The sequence below is a fragment of the Echeneis naucrates genome, chromosome 1 (assembly GCF_900963305.1).
Source record: "Echeneis naucrates chromosome 1, fEcheNa1.1, whole genome shotgun sequence".
NCBI lineage: Eukaryota > Metazoa > Chordata > Actinopteri > Carangiformes > Echeneidae > Echeneis > Echeneis naucrates.
In genome coordinates, this window is record NC_042511.1 from 13,403,192 (window position 1) to 13,426,394 (window position 23,203).

A 23,203-nucleotide genomic window follows, 5' to 3' on the forward strand; every position below is an offset into this window, starting at 1 on the left:
CTCGGTCCGACTGGTCTGACATACGTGCACAGATATACACGCTTCTGGAATTGCACCAAGTCGACCTCCCCCCAACAGCCCCCCTCCGAGTCATTCTCGAAATTACTGCCAAGGAATTTTCTAGTTCATATTGTGAATGAATCTTTATAGTTTTATATATTCAAATAGTTATTATTCTCAGCGTGGACGGCCTTTTACATCATATCCAGTGTATGACACACCCCATTTTCAATGAAAACGGGTGCAGCTTATAGGCATACTTTTTACTTTTTACTTTTTTACATACTTTTTTTTTTTAAAAAACATGTAGAGTACACAAAAGACATTTATTCAACAATATGTTAATGAGCAGTTACATTTATATTTATACAGCCAATATATGTTCAGACAACATGGTTGGGTGGTCCCTGAATATTTTTTTTTTTTTTTTTTTTGACAAAGTGGTACTTGCTCTGAAAAATTTTGAGAAAGCGTGCTTTAGACTATGGTATCCGCTGTAAATCATTGTTCATGTAAACATTGATTTTTCAGACTGAATATATGATATAGTTGAAGCACTTGCTTTTCTTGTTCTGCCTGACTGTCCTGTTCCACTCCTAAACAGAATCGAAACAGAAATGAGCTTCTTATTGTGGCGAAGCTGAAATAAAGAGATCAAAACATACGACAGCGCCGTCTGAGCCTTACACTGTGAGGCTCCATAGATTTCTCATGAAAGTATTCCAAGACGTGACTAACCGAGGCCGTAGCTCAGTGCCAGAGCTGCATGCTTTGCTGCAGAGGTCGCGCTTTCAAACCCCAGCAACAACGCAAACCAGTGGTAGGCTTGTGCCGGTCCCAAGCCCGGATAAATGTGGAGGGTTGTGAGAGGAAGAGCACCATAAAAATTGGGGCGATCCACAGGAGGGCAGAGAAAAAAAAAATTCCATGATGTTGGAAATGTTATTTGGAGTCCTTCGCTGACAGTCGAACAATTGCTTCTTGTTCTGCTCCAGTTAATGGTTTACATGAAGCTTCATGTTCTAGCTACTTCTGTGGAATCAGTTCCCCAAAGAGTCGTGAGTCACTTCTCGTCACTTGAGTCACTTGAACATACTTGCACAACAAGGTCTGCACATGAATCGCACTCATTTTCCCATCAAATGTCTCATTCAGTATGCCAAATAACAATGTGTTTGTAAGATTCAAATGTAAGATCAACATCATGTCCATGGTGAACAAAATCCATTATAATGTATGTAACTAAATTTCTAAACACTTTTGTAGCACACTGCAAAAATACAATTTCTGTCTGGAGCCTTTCTGTGACGCGTTTGTGCTATATCTCCTCCTTTTGTGTCACATCCAGGTGCATCGGTTTGCAAGCCACTGTTCACCATCATAGGAAATAGACTCTCTTATATACAGTAAACAGCATTGTAAAACTCTGTTAAAGTTATGTCAAATGGATGTTTGAGTATGAAAATAAATCTGGCGCAACAAATGTCAGCCTAACCCTACTTTACAGTAAAAACTAAGACGCATGTACAAACTAAACCAAGGTGGAGGGCGGGTTGGCGGATGGGGGTGGAATGCTTTTTATCAACTGAATCATTTGAGATGAATGTCAACTACAAATGCACACACTCGTGTACACACACACACACACACACACACACACACACACACACACAGAGTGTAGAGGTATCCTGCAGAAGACACATGGCTCTACACACAATAACCTTCATTTATATTTTCTTCATCTCTTTCTTCTTCCTCCTCAGGTGTTCTGATTTGCCTCTGGTAACCTTGTCACCCCTGACACTCTGCCGCTAATCCAACCAGATTTGCCCACATTGGTTTCTGTTGGAAGAAAGCCAATCATTTCCACCAATAGTGGGAGGACTTTAGTTGAATAGTGGAAATAGCAATCAGAAAGGAGCAGATCAGTCGTAGGAAAGCGTTGAGACAGCCATAAAGAAGGGATAGCACACATACAGACAGGCTTTGGAACAGTATCAGTATTCACAGATTTTTAAGATCTACTCTTCTTCCATCATGACAGTTGGAAGGTCGCTTATCCTCCTGATGGTGGTGGTCCTCTCGCTGCTGAACTGCATTTACTGCTTCAAACCACTTTTTGTATTTGATGGGAAGTCCATCACCCACCGTGTCATCACCCAACGGGCAGTCCTCAGAAAGACGGCTGAGGTCTGCCGAGATATCGCGGCCTCTGAGGGACGGGACTTCAGCCTGACTGTGAGTTGAAAAATCTGCAGCTGCAACAATATGTTCTAACATCCAGATTCTACATTAGGCTTTGCATTTATTTCTAGTCTGCTGATCTGGAACAATGTTCCCAATTCTGGTTAATAATGGTAAAATTCTTCCACGTAATGCTGAAAATCTTCATTCAAAATAAACATATCATAAATGTACGTGAGAACAAAGCTGTGCATAGTCTGCATACCGACTGATAAATGTTATCAAGTCCATCACAAAAATGGAAGAATGGGTGTCAGTACACTGGTATGTGTGCAGCATACATGTCAGTGAGCACTGAGGTGAGTGTTGACAACAAAAGAGATGTAGTTCATCAGGCCAGGGGAGAGTTTTGCAAGTTCCAAAGTCCACCCAACAAAAGCCAAAGCAAACAGGCAAACAGGATTACCACTGAGTCTGTTACTAACTTCAGACTGCTGTCGTCAAGGTCGGGATCAGGGATTTCCGCTTTGGCTCTCACACTCTGAGGACTCTCCCCCCTTGGGGGACAAAAAGATGAGAAAACAGTGATTGTATACATGTATCCCTTCAACATGTGGTTGGCTATTTGTCTCATCTTTGCCTCCAGATTGATGACAGCCTGACAGCTGGCATGGTGCAAAGGGCCTGTTCCTCTGGAGACACTTCTGCATCCCTCCTCTCAAGTGCCATATTCCAAACCTCCATTACTGACATGTACTTAAACAATGCTGCAGTGGACGTGGTTTTTTCCGTCAGCGAGGTGCACCATTTTGATGATGAGACCTTCCTGGGGGGTCGGGACATCATCACAGCAGGTATACATTTCCCATACATATACGGTTAGATGTCTTATAAGGTGGTAAGGTATGTGAAACTGGATAAATATTATTGATGTTGAAAACACACCATGTACCCAGCCAGATTCTGCCATTCACTATGAAATGCAGAAATATACCAGTGCATGTCAAAACCAACCATTCCCCTGTCAATCCCATTCTGTCTGGCTCTTTGGGAATAGATTTAATTTTTTTTTTTAATTCAACAGTAAATCAAAATGTTGCACAGGACAGTGTTTCCAACTGGCGATATCAAATGGCAAAAGACTTCAGAAGTTTAAAATTCACACCATAAAAAACTAAAATCTATGATGAGGGTGGATCTGTTCTTTGTTGCTATGCAGGAGGCTGCTTGCAATTTACTTCCTCTTTTTTTTTTTTTGTAATTATTATGAATCACTATAATTATAATGATTATTAAACACTTCTGACATAAGATTTCCCAAGAGTAGACAAGCCAATCCACCAGAAAGAATTTGGTCAGTTTGGGAGAGTCTGCTGCATGTCAATAAGACACAATAGGTATAGAGCATGAGTACAGTTCAGCCTGCCTCTAACTGCCTCCATGCCGCTCTCCTGTTGAGGTGTGTCTGCTGTAAAGGCCAGCGTGAAGCTGGGGAAGTTTGTTGCAGGGAGACTGACTCTCGGACAAGTCTTTCACACCTTACAGGTGAGGGCGATGAGTATTTTTTTTCATTAGTTTGTGGGGTGGATGGCGCTGGAATAATTTCAAGGATACATGATATCCTTATCATATAATATTATTAATCGTTTCAAATGCTGTATGTTAAGGACTTCTACAGCCACAGTAACTGGGTGGAGCTGGGAAACAAAGCTCCTTACAGCACTCTGATCAAACCGGACCAGCCTCTTGAGAACCTAGCAGGTAGGATACTAATAATTCCTTCAGGGAATTCAACCATCAATGCATTAACGCATGCTGATAACAGAAATTGAACAAAAGAGACTCGGCCTTTATCCGTCGCCTGTCAGTTAACAAAGCACTCTACTATGAAGCAGGTGGCTTTACATGAACTCTAAAAAAGAAACTACAAACCAAAATTGCTACATCCAGCACATAAATAATCATTCAGCTACAAATTCAAGAAGAATTTTATGTTATCAACACTGATTTAAAATTTGCAATAATAAAAATAATTTATTCACTCAAAGGAACAACTAAATGATACTTATTCCTAGCAGTTTACTGGGCTAAAAATACAATTATTTACATAAATAGATTTTCATCTGTCTCAAGGTTAGAAATTGTTTACAGAACACAAATATTCAGACTCTCGTGTTGTGTGTGTTATATTTCGATGCCTTTGCTGCAGACATCAATACTCCAACCTGTAGAAACTGTACAGGTGAGAGCTGTGAAAACAACCTCCGGCCTGACCTGCTCCAGCAGGGGCTCCTCACGTCGGGCTACTTCAACCTCTTCTCCTCAGAAAAACCTCCAGGTACCTTTAAAGACTCGTCTCCATCTATGTTGTGCATTTTATTAATATATGCGTTAAATACAGATATTCTCTTGATTCTAAGGAAAATGCAGCCATGGTGGCTTTTTTGACCGAACAAGCAGAAGAGACCCAGTTGGGGGCATCAATAAGGATGATGTTGGGTCTAGTCATGGTCCCCTTCACCAAGAAGCAGCTGATCTTGCTGTAGATGCCACTATGGAGCTGCTGGAGGACATCAGAGTTGCTGTTGGTGACAAGAACTTCCTGCGGTATGTGCCCTCTTTGCATGAGCCATTTTAACCTTCACACAAGGAGAATAAATCCATGACCAGGATGTCTGCAAAAATAAGGACAATAACTTCATGAATTTCACGCACACAAAAATGCTGATGATAGCTGGTGTCGAAATGCTAGTTTTTCCACTGTTTTTCTTGTCCCTCCAGACTGATGGGCCTCTCCCAGTCTTCTGTCCTGTGCTTTGTCATCGACACAACTGGCAGTATGAGTGATGATATTGCTGAAGCCAAGAGAATTTCCTTTGAAATAATTGACAGTAAGAGGGGAACCCAGCAGGAGACCTCTGCCTACATACTGGTACCTTTCAACGATCCAGGTTGGGTTCATCCCAAATGAGGAATTCAGTTCACCTTAGACAACAGCGACAGAAAAATTCGTAACTAAATTAATGATTGAAATCAGTAATCTGCTCTTTATGCAGATTTTGGACCTCTGATCATGACAACTGATGCAGATATATTCAAAGACAGCATCAACAAGCTGTCTGCAAGTGGAGGGGGAGACATCCCAGAGCTCAGCTTGTCCGGACTGCAGGTGGGGACAATACCATTTTAATACCAATACCAATACCATCACACTTTTCTGCTGACAGGTGATAAATCCAGTTTGTTTTGGAAAACAACACAATATCCCCATAATGTCAAGACACAATTACAAAAATTCACTCGTCAAAATATAGCCAAAGCTGAATCTAACTTGGCATTTGCTTAAACATTCATTCATATTTATCCTTGACATCAAACTCAAACAATCTTCCTTTCATTCTAAACAAAGTATATCTGTACTCTGGAAAAATTTTTGCTCTTAATAACAGTTTGTCTTGTACTGTACATGACCAACAGCTTGCCCTGACTGCAGCGCCGCCGTCCTCTGAGATCTTTGTTTTCACTGACGCTCCAGCAAAAGATTCCTACCTGAAAAGCACCATCACTGCCCTCATAGAGAGCACCAAGTCTGTGGTAAGAGAGAGAATGCACTAACTGTGTGCTTCTATATCATGTATGCAATCTTGATAGGTGCCATTTTCTCATCTTGTTTAGGTTACTTTCATGCTGACAGATGTCCTGGCCAGTAGACGGCGCCGCAGAGGTGCTCAAAGAAGCACTTCACGTTCATTGAGTCAATCTGACGCCCAGCTCTATCAAGACCTCGCCCGAGCGTCTGGAGGTCAGGCCATTGAGGTCACAAAGTCAGACCTCTCCATTGCTACAGCTGTGATAGCAGATTCATCAGCCAGTGCTGTTGTAAGGCATCGAACAATAAAACCAAGACATGATCAAACAGAACAAGAACAAAACAAGAATAAGTTCCCACCGTGTGAGGTTTCTGCTCCTTCTCCTTTCAGGTGACAGTTTTCCAGATTGTGAGGAATCCTGGAATTCCTGACAATTTCACCTTCACTGTTGATGGTTCGTTAAGGAAAGTAACTTTGTACATCACGGGAGCCTCTATGACATTCAATCTCACCAGCCCCACAGGTGTCGACTTCCTCCATCCACCATTGATCTTTGAATGTGGTTTTTGTGTGTGTGTGTGTGTGTGTGTGTGTGTATGTGTGTGTGTGTGTGTGTGTGTGTGTGTGTGTGTGTGTGTGTGTGTGTGTTTGTGTTTGTTTGTTTGCTTGGTGGTTGTTTGTTTTTATGTGCCGACCACTTTATATGTGTCTTTCTCATCCAGGTGTATCTCAGAGTTCCAGTCAGACCACAGGTCCTCTGGCATCTCTCATCAAAGCGGGAAACCTGCGACGTTTAAGCCTCAGCACAGACAATCAGACAGGATCATGGCAAATCAGCATAAACTCCAATAGCCCCTACTCCATAAAGGTCATAGGTCAGTGAATTTTAGTGAATACTTTATTTTATGGATCTTTGACTTCTGTTGCTTTTACCACTGTGACTCTGTTTTATTTGTGTGTACATCAGGTCAAAGTTCAGTGAGCTTTGTTTTTTACCTTGTGGAGGCTTATGAAGGAGCCCACGGGGACTTTGCTCTGAAGGAGGGACGACCCATTTCAGGTCAGACCACTTTCATATTTCCTTCCATCTTCATCTTTACTGTTTGTATTTGGTTTTCTGCCAAAAATGGTTTTGTTCATTTTAAGAGCTAGTCTGTTTTCTTTATGTGAGTGATGACACGTGATGATACTCATCTAATTCTCCTTTTTACCCAACCTCCAGGGGGAAATGCCAGCCTTTTGGTCTCTGTGACAGGAAGTGACACAGTAAAAGTCTCAGAGATCACTCTGTTTGACACCTCAGGGACAATGGAGATCAATGGATCGCTTCAGGCATGTAGTATGATAATATTACCCAGTACCTAATGTGTATATTTTATATTACTTACACTCTTTGTCAAAATAATATCATAAATGTTCTAATTCTAATCTAATTTGTGGCTCTTTCCTACTTCAGCAAGTTTCATGTCTTTTAGAGCTAATCTCCAAATGGAAAGTCTCAAAATCATAATCAAAGTTGATTAATTCAGTAGGTTTTTTGCAGTAATTCTTTCTGAATGCTGTACTAAACCATCTTTCTCTTCCTGTCCTCCACAGTCGATGGGAAGCGGCAACTTCCTTGTGACATTCAGTGGAGTCCCAGCAGGAGACTTCATGGTCCAACTGAAAGGAGAGGATAGCAACTCCACCTCCAGGTCGACACCAAGCAGCTTCCAACGGCAGGCCTCCACACAGATCAAGACCTCCAGCATCTTCGTTACTGTGAGCACAGTCAGGTCCTGTGTTTCAGCATTTCTAAAATAAAAGGCTAAACTTCCAGGAGCCGTACTTTTATAGACTAAAAAGTCTGCTTCTGTCAGATTCATACCAACATTTCTAAAAGCAAAAGTGTTACATCACCTTAAATTTCTGTTTTTTCTCCGACTTCTACTCCTCCAGTCTCAAATGAACACCACCAGCGTAGAACCTGGCTCCACTGTGTCCGTCCCTTTCACCGTCGGATCTGTCAATGACTCCTCCGCTGGGACGTTCACTGTCCAAGCCAACAATGACCGCAGTTACAATTCCACCTCGCCCAGCTCTTTGACCGTAGGAGCAGGAAGTGGCGGCACAGCCGACGGCACCGTGACCTTGATTGTGCCGTCCACCGCAGCTTCAGGAACAGATGTGACACTCACCATCACGGTGGAAAACGCAGCCGCCACAGATGTAAACTATGCCGTGCTCAGGTTTTCAGTGGTTGCCAAGGTAAGAAGAAAAAAGATATAGCTGCTTTTATTCTGTTTGTGCACATAAATACATTTTTGATGAATCAGTTGTGATGAAGAATGATCCAATACTTGACTGCTATTGAAACAGATGATGTATTTTAACACTAAAACAACATTTTCCATTTACAGGGTTTATTAGACTATAACTTAGTTTAATCAAATCAAATAAATTCTTTTTCCGTGTTCAGGTGACCGATGTTGCCCGTCCTGTGTGCCAGGTAGCCAGCACATCAACCAGCTGTCCTTCCTCTTCCTCACTCTGTGCTTCCTCCCAGTGGGAATTTATTGCCAATGTGACCGATGGCATCAATGGGACGGGCATCGACAGCATCACTGTCCGCCAAGGGAACGGTACCCTGAACACCAGCACAGTGTCTGGGCCCGGGGGCGAGAACATTACCGTAGTGACCTACAGCGCCTCCTGCTGCTCTCAGACCGTAGAGCTGTCTGTCGTGGACAACGTGGGAAATGTGGGGATGTGTGTGGGACGAGCAAGAGAATCCACCACAGCTGCACCTGTAACCACAGCTGCCACTACCACCACATCCACAGGAGGGCTCCCTTTGAGCCTGTCACACTGTCTCTGGATCAGCGTTGGGATCTCTCTCCTTTGGAAGTAAAGGAGATTATAAATGTGAATATATATATATGGCTTTTTCTGCAAGGAACCGAATTCATACACTTAATTTATATTCCTCGTGGCGTGAAGATTTGTTGCAGTGATCACAGCTTGACGCTATATCCTCATCCAACTTCTCTGTAGATCTAATATTTTAGTTTTCAGGTTGCATTTAGAATATGTATATCGATGGTGTATTTAACCAAGTTGTGTTAGTTTGGTGTTAAATTTAATGGATTGTTGTCACTGGTTCGGTTTGAGCTTCCTGTTATTCTGATGTCAGACATTTCACCCTGAGACACATCAAGTGCCAAGTAACTTTTTATGTTTAATTTTTTTCAGTTTTGGTAATGCAAAAGAGAAGGAAGCAAGAGTTACATGGGGGTTGGGAAAGGGATGTTTGGTGGGGGGTCTAAAAGGAAAAGGCCGTTGCTCTTTTTTTCATTTCTCATGCTCCTTCTCTCGTTCCTCCTTCTCCTCCTACTTCTCCTCTTTCATCTCTTTCTTCGGCGTCTTTTTGGCCCATTTCTTTGCTTTCTTTTCTTCCTTTCTGTCCTTTGCTTTGTCTTTATCAGTTTTCAGAGCCAGTTCCTGAAAAGACGGACAGCACTCAGTTCCAGCATTTTCTCTTTCAATGGTAAAGTCTGACACAAACTTACGATAAAGCCTTCGTTCAAATGAAAAATCCTCAGCTGCAGTGGCGTACCTGAAGCTGAGTGTTTTGCAGGATGAGGAGCTCGAGTTCTCCCTCCAACCTGCTGACTTTGTTGAACCAGTCCTCCTGCTTGGTGAGCCAACCCTTCTCCGTCTCGCTGGCCTGTTTCTGCAGCTCCTCTGTTTGTGACTGAGCAGCTCTGAGTTTCTTCTCCAGTGAGTTCATGTCTTGCTGCCACTCGCTTTCCTTCTGCTGCATCTTGGCCTCCATCTTTTTCAGGTTGGCCAGATGCTCCGCGCTTTTCTCTGCCAGCGCCATCGTTTCAGCCCTGACACTGGCGGCTGCCTCGTCTTTTTTGCAGATATCTTGCACTTTTTTGTCGCAGGTCTCCTGCAGGGCTTTAAGCTCAGCGTTGGCCTGTTCCTGAGTGAGTCCCAGCTTGTACTCCCATGCTGCATTGAACTGCACAATACTTTGGGTAAAGCCCAATTCCATCTCCTTCCCCTTTTGGCACTCAGCCATCACCAGGCTTTTCAGCGCCTCCGCCTCATCGTGCTGTAAATCGAGCTGTTTCTGCAGGGAGTGGACTTCTTTCTCCTTTGCTTTCAACTTCTTTTCCACCTCACTTCTCTTAGTTTCAGTTTCTTCCTGCATGGCTCTTTCAAAGTCCAGCATCTTTGTTAGCAAGTCAAAGCAACGGTTGGTCAGGGACAGGGTTGAAGCCAGAGAGTCCTGCCTGTCCAGCAGCTTCTGTTTTGTCTCCTGCGAGCTGATGTCTGTGCTGGCCATCTGCTCTTTAAGAGCAGCATTTTCTGCCGCCAGCTTCTTTATCTTTCTCTTGGAGTCAAGAAGGGCTTTGCGGAGGGCGTGCAGCATTTTACTCCGAGGACATTCATCTTGGTGAGCAGCATCTTCAGGCTGCATGAGTCCAATTGTCTGAGAGACAAAATGCAATACAGACAATGAGTGAAAATGCAGCCCAACATCAAGTAATAAAAGTAAATGTAAGGAGCTAAAAAAGGAAATGCCATCTGCTTAGGTCTTACCTTGTCTCCTGAGTTTTCCAGCTTTTCCATGTCTGCTGGATACAGGTACTGTGCAGACTTTGGAGTTGTCTTAGTTTATCGTGTAGAACGTTTGGAGGATGTGGGTCTCTTTCCACTTAGAGGTGTGTGTCTGGCAGTTCAGGTTTCAAACTGGAGTTCTTGATGCTTTTCGATCAGAACAACCTCCTGTGTGACATCACAACTGTGTTCAGAATGTGACGACATAATGAGCTGGTCATGTGACCTGGACTCCTCATACTGCGCTGTATAATTACATACATACCTGCAGGCTACGCCATTGATTTTGGGAAACTAATACGGGAAATATTTTTATAATAAGAGGGTGGAATGTTTTAACATGTTTCTAGTGTGTTCACTATACTTTCTCTGAATCAAATCCGATCTAATGTACATCAAACCATATTTCAATAATAATCAAATGACGTCTACTAACTTTTTTGAGAAAGAGGGCTCTTCTCAAATAAATCAATAAATCAGTAAATAAATAAATACATTTAAAAATGTAACTTGTGGCCCAGTATGAACCTCTTTTCTTAACCTGCCTCTGTATACTTCCTCTCATGAGTCCAGCTGTTATTATTTTATTATTACAATTTTATTTCATTTTTTGTGATTTCATCTGTTGACCTTTCAAAAAGAAAACTCAGAAATACAACTATTATTTTGCGTGCTAATGCTATAACTGGAATTGAATCATGTGCCTTCATGATAAAATGTTTAAGTCCTCTCACTTTAGCAAACTGTGGTTTGTACATGTCTCTCCCAGCAGCCCACAGTTTCCTGTTGAAAATCATATTCATTACAAACTGGGTTTGCTGTCTTTCAATTCATTTTAGAGGCACAGTTGCAGTCAAAAGATAATAATGAAGCCCCACTAAAGATAAAGGGTCAAAAATTTGGGCATTTCAAACAGTATAGAGGAACTATAGAGAAAAGGATGGATGAAGGTTCAGAAAGAATTTATGAGAATGCAAATGTGATCTGCAGGCAGGAATTAAATATAACTGGACGTCCACGCTCAGGTAATGAACACATGCAAACATTTGCATAGTTTACATTATAAATTCTAATATACCAATAGGATGTTGACTGCTAATTTATGTAAATACAGGCATTTCAAAAGAGTCACAGTCGCACTTATTCTGGTAATAAAACTGTCTCCGGGCATCAGTGCTTCCTTTGGTAACTGGCCATAGTAGTCTTGACAAGGCAATCTATTTTTTAGCTTTTTCAAAGTATAGTCGTGTTATAAAGTGGATCGAATCATTTTACTGGCTGTTTTTATTCAATTTTGACTTTGAGCCACAAATATGGTAAATGTTGACTTCTCCTCTCAGGTGAGTATGTACAGAAGAGTTCCTGCAGAGCTGCTGTGGCATTTTTCAGTCTGCTGTTTCTTCTCCTCCTGGCTGGACTCGTCGCTCTGGTTTTCTTCTGTGAGTAGTCTGCATGTCATTAGATGCACTTGGCAAGTGATGGGAGTTATCAGTGTTTATTGTTTGTGTGCCAAAACCAGTCACCCACGGGATCTCTGAGCGGGACGAGCAGACGTTGACAAACAAGCTTACGCACAGCAACCTGAGAGAAGAAATAGACAAATTAAAGACGAGTTGCAACAACATGGCTAATGAACAAGCTGAGCTCCTGAAAAGACTGGAAGGCATGGATAAAGAGAACAAAGCTTTTCAAAGATATGTTCAAGGTAATGATTTGATTTAATTCTTACTTGCTGGCATTTGTAAAATTCTGCTGCATAAATTATAATCTTTACATTTCTTTGACAAATTTTAACTCAATGCTGACACAATGCGCTCTGTACCAGACTGTGAGGTCACAGTCATGATGTTATTGGGTTCGATTCATAAACCGTTACTGTATTTGACACTTTCTATTAAATGTACTACAGAGAATATCTGGTGTCTGGGCTGGAAATATTTTCGCAGCAGCTGTTATTACGTATCTACTGAGACTAAGAGCTGGAATGCGAGCAGGAATGAGTGTCTGAAGAAAGGAGCTGACCTGGTGATTGTCAGCACTGATGAGGAACAGGTGAGATAAAACCAAACTCATGTAATTTTATTTTAAAATGTAAAAATTGGTTCTCAATTTATGGATATTATTGATCAGAGCAATGTCACGGTACTCATCACTGTGAGAGTAAAGCATCAGTAACACATGTTGTAAAGAAATCACGCTGCGATGGCTCCCTTTATTTTTAAAATAGGAATTTTTGATTGAATTGAACAAAAGCATTTGGATTGGTCTGACTGATGAAGAGGAGGAAGGTGTCTGGAAATGGGTGGATGGGACAACTCCCACCAAAAGGTAAGAAAAAACAAAATCCAAAATAGAGCACTGAACTCTGAATTTAACCTGATGGCACAGAATAGAAGGTCAGAGGATCATCTTCAGGGTATCTTGATTGTCTTCATTCTAATCTTTTGCTACTAAAATCTTAAACATCAGAAGAACTCGCAGGGCAGAATGTTTTGACTCGTACTCTGATATCTTATATCCTCATATCCACTCAGGTTCAATTGCCATCTTCAAAATAAAGGAACTACAATTATACTAATGTTGATCGTCATACTTCAGATCCCTTATAATGACAGTGTAATGACTCGTATTATTGTAGCAGAGGCAGCAGAATCACAGTCCACATTTAATGTAACAGAATGGAGGAGAAATAGTGAAGAAACCATTTTTGCTCCGTTGTCGTTCTCAGATATTGGCGATCTCAACACCCTGATAATGCTGGAGGAGAGAACTGTGCAGCAGTCCAAAATACTGGCAGCAATTTATCAAAGTGGAATGACTTACCCTGTTCACATAAACTCTACGGGGTTTGTGAAAAAAAAAAACCTGTCGAGGAACAACATTGACTATTAAATGTACATCAAAGCTGTTTATGATCTGATTACAGTGAAGCTCTTCTAAATATGAATGTAATATTTTCTATTGTATTCTATTTTCTATTGCATTTCTTTAAAAAAAAAGTAAACCTTTGCATTCATCAGATATCTTGCGTTTAACTGTCATCCTTGAAACGTAATTCTTTGTGCGACGTGTCTATTTACACACTAAAGAGGGAGACAAAGTTAATGAGACCTGGTTGGTGTACTCCTTCAGAAGAACATGGCTGCGCTATAAATCTGGATATTTGTTGATACCGGGAATTGATCTGATGTGATGTTTCAGATTTCCAACATCGGATATGAAAGTGAGCAAAGACCAATATCTTTCATCTTTGTAGTGAATCAATAAAAACAGGCCTTTTGCATACTTAGAACATAAACATTGTAATCCCTGATTTATACCCAAACAAAACAATTTCTCAACTTTCAATTCAGGAAACAGTCCTGGCATTAATTAATCTCTTAGGTTTAATTTTGAGTACTCATAATTGTTTTTTTTGTTTTTTTTTTGGTGTGTGTGTCTAATTATATTATACGTAGAAAATATAAATAGTGTATTCATGTTCATCAATGTATTCATGTGGGCTATTGCTTGCTTACAGTGACATTCATATATATATTACATATATTTTCAACATCTTCTGCAGTGTAACGTATAAGATTTGAATGTAGTTTTAGTTTTAAATGCTCTGATAAAGGAACCTATCAGCAGTGTGGTGTCTGGTGTGCTCTTAGTCAAACAGGTTAACAAGTCAGCTCACAACCGCAGGTTTCCTGTGGCCAAAATTGGAGGGCACACTTACAGGATACCACATGGTCTCTGAATCAAGCGGCAACCCATTATGACCCATGACATCTGGCCTCACAGACCTCACTTTTGTCTACAACCCGGCTCTGACACTTTTACCAGAGCACCAATCTATTTTAGCAGTTTGCACAGAGAAGGAGCCCCTCACCCTTCCTCTACTCTGTCTATGTGTGTGTCCTGAGACAGATGCGATAGCTTTGATCTGTGCGGTTTTGTACATTATTTTTCTTCCTCTGATGACTATAACATCATAATCTATTGATTCATTTATACTTCAGTTTTGCCAGTTAGCTGCAGAGATAAGAAAAACGCATTGAAGTTTTTTGTTTTTTTTTTTTTTATGTGGATTCTCTTTTCTTTTCTTACTTGATTTTACATCAATATCATCATGAGCTGGTGGTCAATGGGGAAAAGGTTAGGGTTCATCCAAACACAGCAGGGTCCTGCTGGAAGCAGCATGGTCTGCTTTTCATCGGCAAAATGTGCACAGAAACAGGAACGTTGAGCAGAATGAATTATAACACTGTTGTAACAGCTAGCAAAGTTTATTTTTCTATTTCAGAAAAGGTAAAACAATAATTACAACATAGAACCAAAAGGGTAAAAATATAACAAATACAAAATGGAAGAACTAAGAGCAACTAATGGCAGCCGATAAAGAACAGCACCTCTGGAGTCTGTTTCACAAAGCAGGATTAAGCTAGAACCACATCTGATCTCCGCTAGAAAGACACTAGAATTACACCGTGCTGTTTCTGGCTTTACTCAGTGCGGTTCTCCGGCCAACCCGGTGATCCTGAATGGTGAGACAGATCCCAGTTATCAGGAGACAGCACAACAGCCTGGCCAAATGCAAACTGCATCAGGAAGAGTGTAGGAGAAGTGCAGAGCTTGGTCCTTTTATCCAGAGAAATACTAATTTAGAGTTTCCTTCAAACAGTACAGAAACCACGAAATCAAAGTACAGCAAAAAAAAAAAAAGAGAACCCAATAGAAAAAAGCCAATCACCTCTCAAGCAACAATGCAAGTAGACAACAAAACAGCCACCCAAGAAAAGCATCAATTTTTCATTTACGAATCACTTTGCTCTGCAAGGTCACCAAAAGCTACTGGATAGTCAGTACAGCACTACGATGTGGAGTCTTGACACTCGATTATAAAGAGTAAACTCAACTAAACGCAGCACCCTCAGCAAATGAGGACGATTTCATAGATACAGAGAGACGTTACCGCTAAGTTAAAATAAACCTTCAATTCCCGTCTGTGAAGGTGTCATTGTCACAAAAGCACTAAATAATATCCTTCGTTTGTCTTCTTCATATCTTTGTCCACATCCACGTTACATCAGCAATGCAACTTGGAACAGATTCAAGGTAAGAAACCTACTCTATAAGTCATTAACAACAGTATTTACAATACCTAATGTGTTACTCTTTTAAACAGAGCAGAGCTTTATTTTACAGACTTGGATACATTGCATTATTTTAAACAGCCCGTTGCAGATCAATCATATACCTGGATCTCTGTGTCCCTGACAAGAGAGATGGACATCACCAGAGTTGTGAGTATGTATCATCTATACATAATAGATCAATACAGAGGGCCAGTAAATTGGTATTAACATTTTTATCCTGTAAAGGCAAAAACAAAAAGCTACAGTTACAGATAAATAGCTACAGTTTGTTTTTGTTTTTTTTGTTGAGTTTGTTTGTGTTTTTTTTTTTTTTTTTAAACAAAAGCAAGTGAGAAACTGTACATAATATCGACAATATTTTTATGGCAAGACCTCTGAGGAGTTTCTCTTCAACCTGCTCTCTTTGAAGTCATTATGCTGCATTATAGGACTTTGGTCCAACAAACCCAGCAAGACTGTAATGTAACACATTCCTTCATTGTCAAATAAGGTGTCAAAGACTGCAAAGTGCAAAATGCATTGCGCTGTAAAGTCGGATGTAATTAGTATGAACAGGGGAACAAAAATGCAGTGCTTGTGTGTACTACGACGACAATGCACTAATTACTTAATGTATAACTATACTTCAATGTACTACAAAAAAAAAAACAAGTCAGCCCTGTAACTTGAAAGTCTGATGTGGCTTGATATAAACTGGATCTGTTTATGTTGTTCAGCTACTGTGTGTGTGTGTGTGGGGGGGCGGGGGGCCGCAGCCCATTTTCATTGTGGGTTTCAATGTAATGTTTGAGATAGAAAACAAGTAAAGAAATGCAATGACATTTTGTGTTTGTTCTCTAGCTGATTTTGAACAGACTTCTGTTTACACACATGTAGATGACGATACAATTGTTGCATGCAGAGGCACGGAATTGAAAGAGTTTGTAGGCCTACAGTATATTCTCTGGGCATGCTTAAATTTCACTCAGACTGCTTTTCTGTTATATAAAAGTAACATTGAGTTTCCAAAGTTAGCATTCACTTTTTTTTTTCTCCAAACAGTTGCATTACCAAATGTGCTGTGCCAATCCAGCCACTTACATTATATACATACAAATATTCCTCACATAATATGTATATATGTTGTGATCATTCCATGCAGCATATAAAAACCCTTTATTTTGACTAACATCTTTCACCGTTCTGACTGTGTATTTGTTTTCTCTTTAAGGGTTTTTAGGTGTAAATAAGCAGCACAAGCCCAGCACAAAAAACGGGACACTGTAAAGGATGTTCCCATTTCACGATTATTTTATGCTTTCACCAAAGCGCTGGCTCCGCATCACTAACCAGCACAGAAAGCAAAAGCATCAGCATTTCCGCATATGCTATGCTCTGCAGCTAACACATACTAAGTCATAAGCACATACTCAAGTCAGCTTGATGCACGTGCTGCTCTCCTCAAATCAAACTTTGAGAGTTTTCATCAACCTCCACTGTGCCCAGGTCAGTCACTTCTTAAAAAAGCTCACCAAAAAAATGGCCTTGTTCCTAGATAGCGACATTCAAACAATCTTCTGATTTGTTCAAATGAAATGATCTTTATATCTAATGAGATGTCCAATGTAATTTTAGGAAACATTTTACGGTTTTTTGTACCTGGTGTTTTTGTTGTATCAATCGCCGCAGTCAACATGAGTGACATATAAGCAATGATAAACTTTAGCGGTCGTCCTCGAGCACAAAGTGCAGGTACAGGATTATATGCAAATGTTCCAAGGTTTCTGCGGTGTAAACATTTTAAGGGTTCAGTAGACTGGTATAGCTTGTTGTATTGTAACATCTGTGGAGGTAAAAAACGTGGGTGTTTGGCAATAAGCAGGGACAAAAAGGTACAGTAATATCCCTGCCTTCGGAGTGTGAGCCAGGTGGAGCTGGGGAGACCTGAGGCATAAACTATGATTGTACAGTTCTTGCATCTGTTGTACATTTGTTTGGAGGGAAACAAACGGATGCAATCTGATCCACAGGCCAGCTTGGACGGCTCAGGACACAGTTGCTAGGCGGTAGTTTCATGAGGGCACTTTGCTGTTTCTCTGGCGTGTGTCAGTCTAACGCGTTAGGTCTACTGTGCTACTCCACTTTGTGTCATTGATTTCATTTCAAATTTAATACATACAGCCGCCGTGCGGCGTTAAAAGGGATTCTATTCATCGTTCATTTGCACACATTGTCAAACCCGATAAGCACCGCCGACTTAGTGGTGCTAAGGCAACTATTTGATGGTTCAATCACTTCAAAAACAATCAGCTGATATGAAAAAAAAATTGCATTTTTTTATTCATATAACATGAGGAACTTCCATTTAACCAAAATAATAGATGCTCTTTGTTTTGATTAGACATCACAGGTGGCTGTTTTAATAGATAAGACACTGGCTTTACTTGAAGCAAGAGGAAGTCGGAGCTTCAACTTCAGAGTGGCTGAGCCTACTGCACAGCTGCCTGGATGATATCAGTGACTATGGTGACATCTAGAGTGATTGTTGTGTGTGCAGAATCATGGAGAATCATTGGATTTGACTAGAGACCTTAAATGTCTGGGCACTGGTGTTTGGAGGTTAGGCTAGTCTCATTTGGGCTACTAAGACATGTTTCAGGGATTTTGGGGGGTAAAGTTAAGCTATGGGTGTAACATCCCATGGTCCCTCTACTGTTCATCCATATCAGCAGGATCGGCGTTAGATGAGGGCGGTGCGGACGACTGGAGGTGGTTTGAAACAGGCAGCGGGCTCAGAGTGGAGCCCTCCGGGGCGACACTCGGCAGAGGGTCAGGAAGGCTTAGGGTTTCTGGAGCAGACTTTTTGCGGGGTCGGTCTTTAGGGATAGAGAGTGACTCAGGTGCATCGGTGCACATCGGCGTGGAGGGGGCACTGGCAGGACCGGTGAGGGCACAGGAAGACAGGGGCGTCTCACTGATGGAGATGGACGGGGAAATATCCCGATCTTCTGGTTGGTGGCCTCCTGGATGGTGCGCTCAAACTCTCTCACCTCATCCATCGTCATGTCTAGATTGGAAAAGCGTTTGTTTAGGACTGGTTACACTAAGAATTAGGGAATTTAATTAGATTTTATTTACTCCTGAGTAGCTAGTTTAGTAAAAGGCAGTAAGACGTTCTTACATCCACGGACACAAATAAAACAATACTGAAGAGAATACTATTTCTATTTCTATTTCTACTATCCAATTCATGACACAATATGATAATTTTATTATTGCAATAAATGTATAGAAAAAAATGTCACAATAATAGTCACAATAAATACCAATATGTGGCAACACCCTGATTTCCTAGAGAATCTCCAAGATCCTCATTTCAAGTAAATGTATTTGAACATATTCTTACAAAGTTTCATGTGTGTACATACCTTGGTTCATTGTGGGACAGAACTAGTAGACGTATGTGGACAAATGCGTAACTGTGACAGCTTCATAAGTCACAAATGGTTGAAAAATGAGAGAGAGGAGGGAGAATGGAGTAAAAAAACAATGAAAAGGGACATACTCTGGCTTTATCATGGATCTCTATGTCATCCAATGGAGATGGGTTTGTTGTGGAATGTTCTTGCTGTTCATTGCAAACTTTAATGTTGGTTTTCTCATGCATGTTTCTCTCGTAATGCCGCACGTCATCCAAAGTCATATCTGGAAGAAGGGGGGAAAAGGGTGGAACGAGGAATCGAGAGGTTGGTAATTCCTCCACAGTGGTGGTCCAGTTAACAGGCAGGTGGGTGAGGAGAAGATTAGGCAGCAAAAGTGCATTCCGTGGGTGAATAAAGACTTTCATGGATGAGTAGAGCTCCTTTTCTTTATTTATTTTTTTCTACTTAAGCAATGCAGGTTAAAGTGGAAGCTTCCCACCACCCAGACAGTTTACAGATGACAGATAGACAAATCCAAGCCACACCCGGAAGAAGGAAAGGAAGGATGGGGGGGGTCATAGCCCTTTCAAAAGTAACAAAAAAGCGTGAACAATCCACACCCTGAGAAAAGGTTGGATCGCGGTATGCACCGGAAAGCAACAGCTCCTACAAAATCACTTAGTACGTGAGAAGAGGTTGGAAGTGGTATCCAAGTTGTGGAGAGCTGCGGTGAAGAGACTAGCAGTGATATAGAAGAGAGGAGCGGAATTGTTTCATGACAAAGATAATGGGTTTGCTATCTGCAAGCTCTGCAGCTATGGGGAAATGTGCCGAAGCCCCTTGTGGAAGCAAACACGACTCAGAGAGACCGACAGAGGCAGCTTTCATTTGTCAGTGGATCATCCACTGCTGATGTAAATTTCCAATTATTCCTTCATGTAATTGGCAGGCAAAGTTTGGAGCACCTTGCTACTTAACATTAGGCTTCACTATGAATAAAAGCACCCTGCCTGCTCTGGACTGACATGGATTAATTACTCCATCATGAAACATGAAAGGCTACCATTGTGCGAGTTTCGTTTGAAACAAACACCGAACATGCTTCGAAACCAGAGTGCAGCGCTGGTTATTTGTGGGTCAGTGCTGACACCCAGAGGAAGATCCATGCTACAAGGGAGGTTGGCGGGGGGGTTAGATGCAGGTGCTTTACATGCATATCAAATGGTTAGTGACAGAAATTACACAGCAATGGCTGTGCTTATATGTATATAAAACAAAATAATAGTCATGATATGCAACAATGAACTGCTCTACTTTTGAATAAGCATGCATGCATTCATTAAATTAAACATTTTTACATTTAAACTAAGCATATGAGTATGACTAAATAGTTTAGGACTGAAAGATTGGAATGTGCCAGCGGCTTTGAAGGGCATGTCCGTGGACAGCAGGACTTACCGATCCACTCATCCACCCAGGCAAACGCCTGTCTGTGTCCCAGCAGCAGCACATCACGAACCACCTGTGGGACAAAAGTGATCGGCAAAGAGCATTAATGTAATGTAATGTAACAGGCAATATCTATGGATACATTTGCCTTTAAATATTGCTGCGTTAAAATTGCACTGAATCGTATTTTACCATTAAACTGAATGCGAAAGAGCAGCATTGGGCTGATTAGATGGAACAATTTATCACTGCAACGTAACACAATACATGAAAATGCATGAAGTTCAACTACTGAGCGAAACGTGAAATGCGAGGGGCAGCACCCCTCCCGTGGTTGACCTCTCACCTTGTGTACAAACTGCTCCACTCGTGTCTGGAGGCCCCACACTTCAAACTTGACAGTGACCAGTTTGTACGAGCACATGATGGGATCCTGGGTGTCCCTCCAACCCTCCTGTAGTATCCCCCGCGACGTCTTCTCCGACTTGAAATATCGCAAGTCCTGCAATTTGGAAACAGGAACACACATACTTTTAATGTCGCCATAATTAACCCAAACCCTAAGGCATCGCGGATTCTGAACCCCAGTAGAGTTACAGTTAATGGAGAGGCTACGATTTGATTAATGACTGACTGCCAGCGTTAAACACCACTTGCATTCGCCCCTCCAATCCTTACAGAACTCAGACAGTCTGCTGTAAAACAGCCACAGAGACAACTTCCACTTCTCTCACTTGGCATACTCCGAGATATGAAGTGGCAACCAATTAATGTCAAGTGGTATCAGTTTGAAATTTCTCTGGCCCACAAAGTTTGCATTTGAGTGAGAGCTTGAGTTTCAACCAGTTCTTCAGATAACTGATGGGTCTATCTACAATATTGTAATCAGGTTTATCATTAGCTTTCCTTGTGAAGATAAAAAGAAACTGAAACTATGCTTTTTTTTCCCTACTCACATTACTTTCATTCTGCATTTACACAAAAAAAAAATCCTGTTCCTCACACCTCTCAGGTTTTGTTAACTCCCAATAAACATGAGTGTATTCACACACAGCTACACAAGCTCACCTCAGACTCTTTATAGTAGCGCTCAGGGATCTCATCGTAGGCGATATCAATATAGCACACCTCCCTCTCCTGCTCCTTCAGCTCAGTGTCGAAGATCTGAAATAAAAACAAACCACTTAGTCTGCCAGCCAGTCAGAGTCCTCACAAAAAAAAAAGAGATCTAGATCTCTCTAAATCTTGAAATCTGTCTGATCCATGCTACATCACCACACATGTCGGAAAATCTACAGTTTGACTCAGTGATTTGATTTCTTATTGTGTAGCTGATGTTTCATACTGCAGCTTGTCACTTGGTGTCCACCATCATTCAGAAAAAGCACAAGCCATACATTGTAATCCCTGATGCAACCAGTAGATAGTGCTCTACTCCCGTGTCTTCAGTTTCTTTTGTGCCTGCTGATTGCATTTGCACATGTCACATGTTAAGACAGACGGTTGATTGTGCAAAAAGTGTGTGCAGCATCGCAGTAATTCATACATCTAATTTTGAGTTAATGGACCTTTCTACTGCGATATATTAAATATGGGTAAACTGTAATATATGTGTCAATATAACAGTGCTGACAGGGACAATGTGTGTATTTAGGGTGACGTTGAGGTTATAAATTGTGGGTTTTCATTTAATTTAGGACAGGCTGCAGCAAGATTAAATTACGTGAGTAAAAATGGACTGGTGACCTGTCCGGGGTGTACCCCGCCCTCGCCCAGTGTGAGCTGGGACTGGCTCCAGCAGCCCCCAAGACCCGGAAACGGGTAAGAAGTAGAAATTACACGACAGGCTTCTGACGTCAGGTAATTTTGCTTTGCTCAAGCTGTAGTTAAACACTTTGTGGCTCAGACTCAAGTGAATGTTTGTATTCTAAAGATTTTATTACTCACTGGATCAGGTACCCGCTAAACTGAGTTGGAGAGTTGAGGAGTTAAGACATCATCTATTTTTGAGTTTGAGTGAGCGAGTGTTCATTTCTATCCCTCAGATTTCATTATTTCCTGAGCCGTACATGAATTCCCCAGTAGGCAAGAGCGACGCTTCGGCAACTGACAATTGAAATAGCATGACTCCACAGGGTGTCGATCTCATCTCTGTTGTAGCCTCACTTGCTGATTCCAGCTGATGAGACTCAAGTATTAAACATAAAAACTCTCAAACGCCCCTTTCTTCTTTTATTACTTATCACATTACCAGTCACTGCTTGCTCTCCCATCATATCGGGAGCTTTTCCACCCAACCGACTGTGAAGTTCTTCTTTCTGCGGATAGTCATATCTTTTTCTCTTTCTCTGTCTTTTAGAGTGTGGATGAGTGTTGCTCCAACAATATGGACGACATACCAGCGTGAGCACAGCCAAGCAACAAGAACGAAGAATAGGATGAGTAGAGAGGGAGGTAGGCACCGCTGGGTGAAGGTCGAAACTCATGAGGTAAACAATGAGGAAGAAACGGGCTGGAGGTGGTGGGAGGATGAAGGACAGGAGAGGGGAAATTGTGGAATTGCATACAGATAAGGACAAGAACAAGGACGGAGTGACCAGGGAGCAGGAGATAAAATTGCAGGGAAAACAGGTTTTTGAGTAATGTGATGAAAAGAGGGGGAATATCATGTGCATCTATTTAAAAACATTAATAAAAGCAAAAGAAGTCATGTTGACCTTTTTAATGTACTGCTATTAAAAACTTAATTTACTGAATTAAAAAAATAAAATAAATAAAGATGCAAAAACAGTTTATGATGGAGTAAGGAGGCAGGCAAACATTTTTTTAA

General features: G+C 41.3%; 2 protein-coding genes across 4 annotated transcripts in view; one reads left to right on the forward strand and one right to left on the reverse strand.

Moving 5' to 3' along the window:
• Nucleotides 1–1,895: 1,895 nt before the first annotated feature.
• vwa10.2 (von Willebrand factor A domain containing 10, tandem duplicate 2) lies at nucleotides 1,896–13,403 on the forward strand. 3 transcript variants are annotated; one of them, XM_029508667.1, is made up of 22 exons: nucleotides 1,896–2,238; nucleotides 2,831–3,038; nucleotides 3,644–3,729; nucleotides 3,852–3,945; nucleotides 4,394–4,522; nucleotides 4,605–4,791; nucleotides 4,966–5,135; nucleotides 5,241–5,353; nucleotides 5,662–5,778; nucleotides 5,860–6,063; nucleotides 6,165–6,297; nucleotides 6,497–6,649; nucleotides 6,742–6,834; nucleotides 6,997–7,106; nucleotides 7,371–7,535; nucleotides 7,713–8,021; nucleotides 8,233–8,678; nucleotides 11,723–11,821; nucleotides 11,902–12,087; nucleotides 12,292–12,434; nucleotides 12,610–12,710; nucleotides 13,111–13,403. In XM_029508667.1, the coding sequence occupies exons 1-17, from the start codon at nucleotides 2,038–2,040 to the stop codon at nucleotides 8,662–8,664; spliced, it is 2,904 nt and encodes a 967-aa protein (XP_029364527.1). In that variant the 5' UTR covers nucleotides 1,896–2,037; the 3' UTR covers nucleotides 8,665–8,678; nucleotides 11,723–11,821; nucleotides 11,902–12,087; nucleotides 12,292–12,434; nucleotides 12,610–12,710; nucleotides 13,111–13,403. The 3 variants fall into 3 exon arrangements, with proteins under 3 accessions (XP_029364527.1, XP_029364510.1, XP_029364519.1); XM_029508650.1 differs by having other exon boundaries at nucleotides 1,897–2,238; nucleotides 8,233–11,407; XM_029508659.1 differs by having other exon boundaries at nucleotides 1,897–2,238; nucleotides 8,233–11,407; nucleotides 12,332–12,434.
• Nucleotides 13,404–15,774: 2,371 nt separating this feature from the next.
• LOC115041251 (cytoplasmic phosphatidylinositol transfer protein 1-like) overlaps nucleotides 15,775–23,203 on the reverse strand; it is a 59,575-nt gene continuing 52,146 nt past the window's right edge. Inside the window, 5 exon segments of the mRNA XM_029498593.1 lie at nucleotides 15,775–18,495; nucleotides 18,498–18,569; nucleotides 20,383–20,446; nucleotides 20,720–20,875; nucleotides 21,442–21,537. Of these exon segments, the coding sequence (XP_029354453.1) occupies nucleotides 18,212–18,495; nucleotides 18,498–18,569; nucleotides 20,383–20,446; nucleotides 20,720–20,875; nucleotides 21,442–21,537 (672 nt within the window). The 3' untranslated portion in view covers nucleotides 15,775–18,211.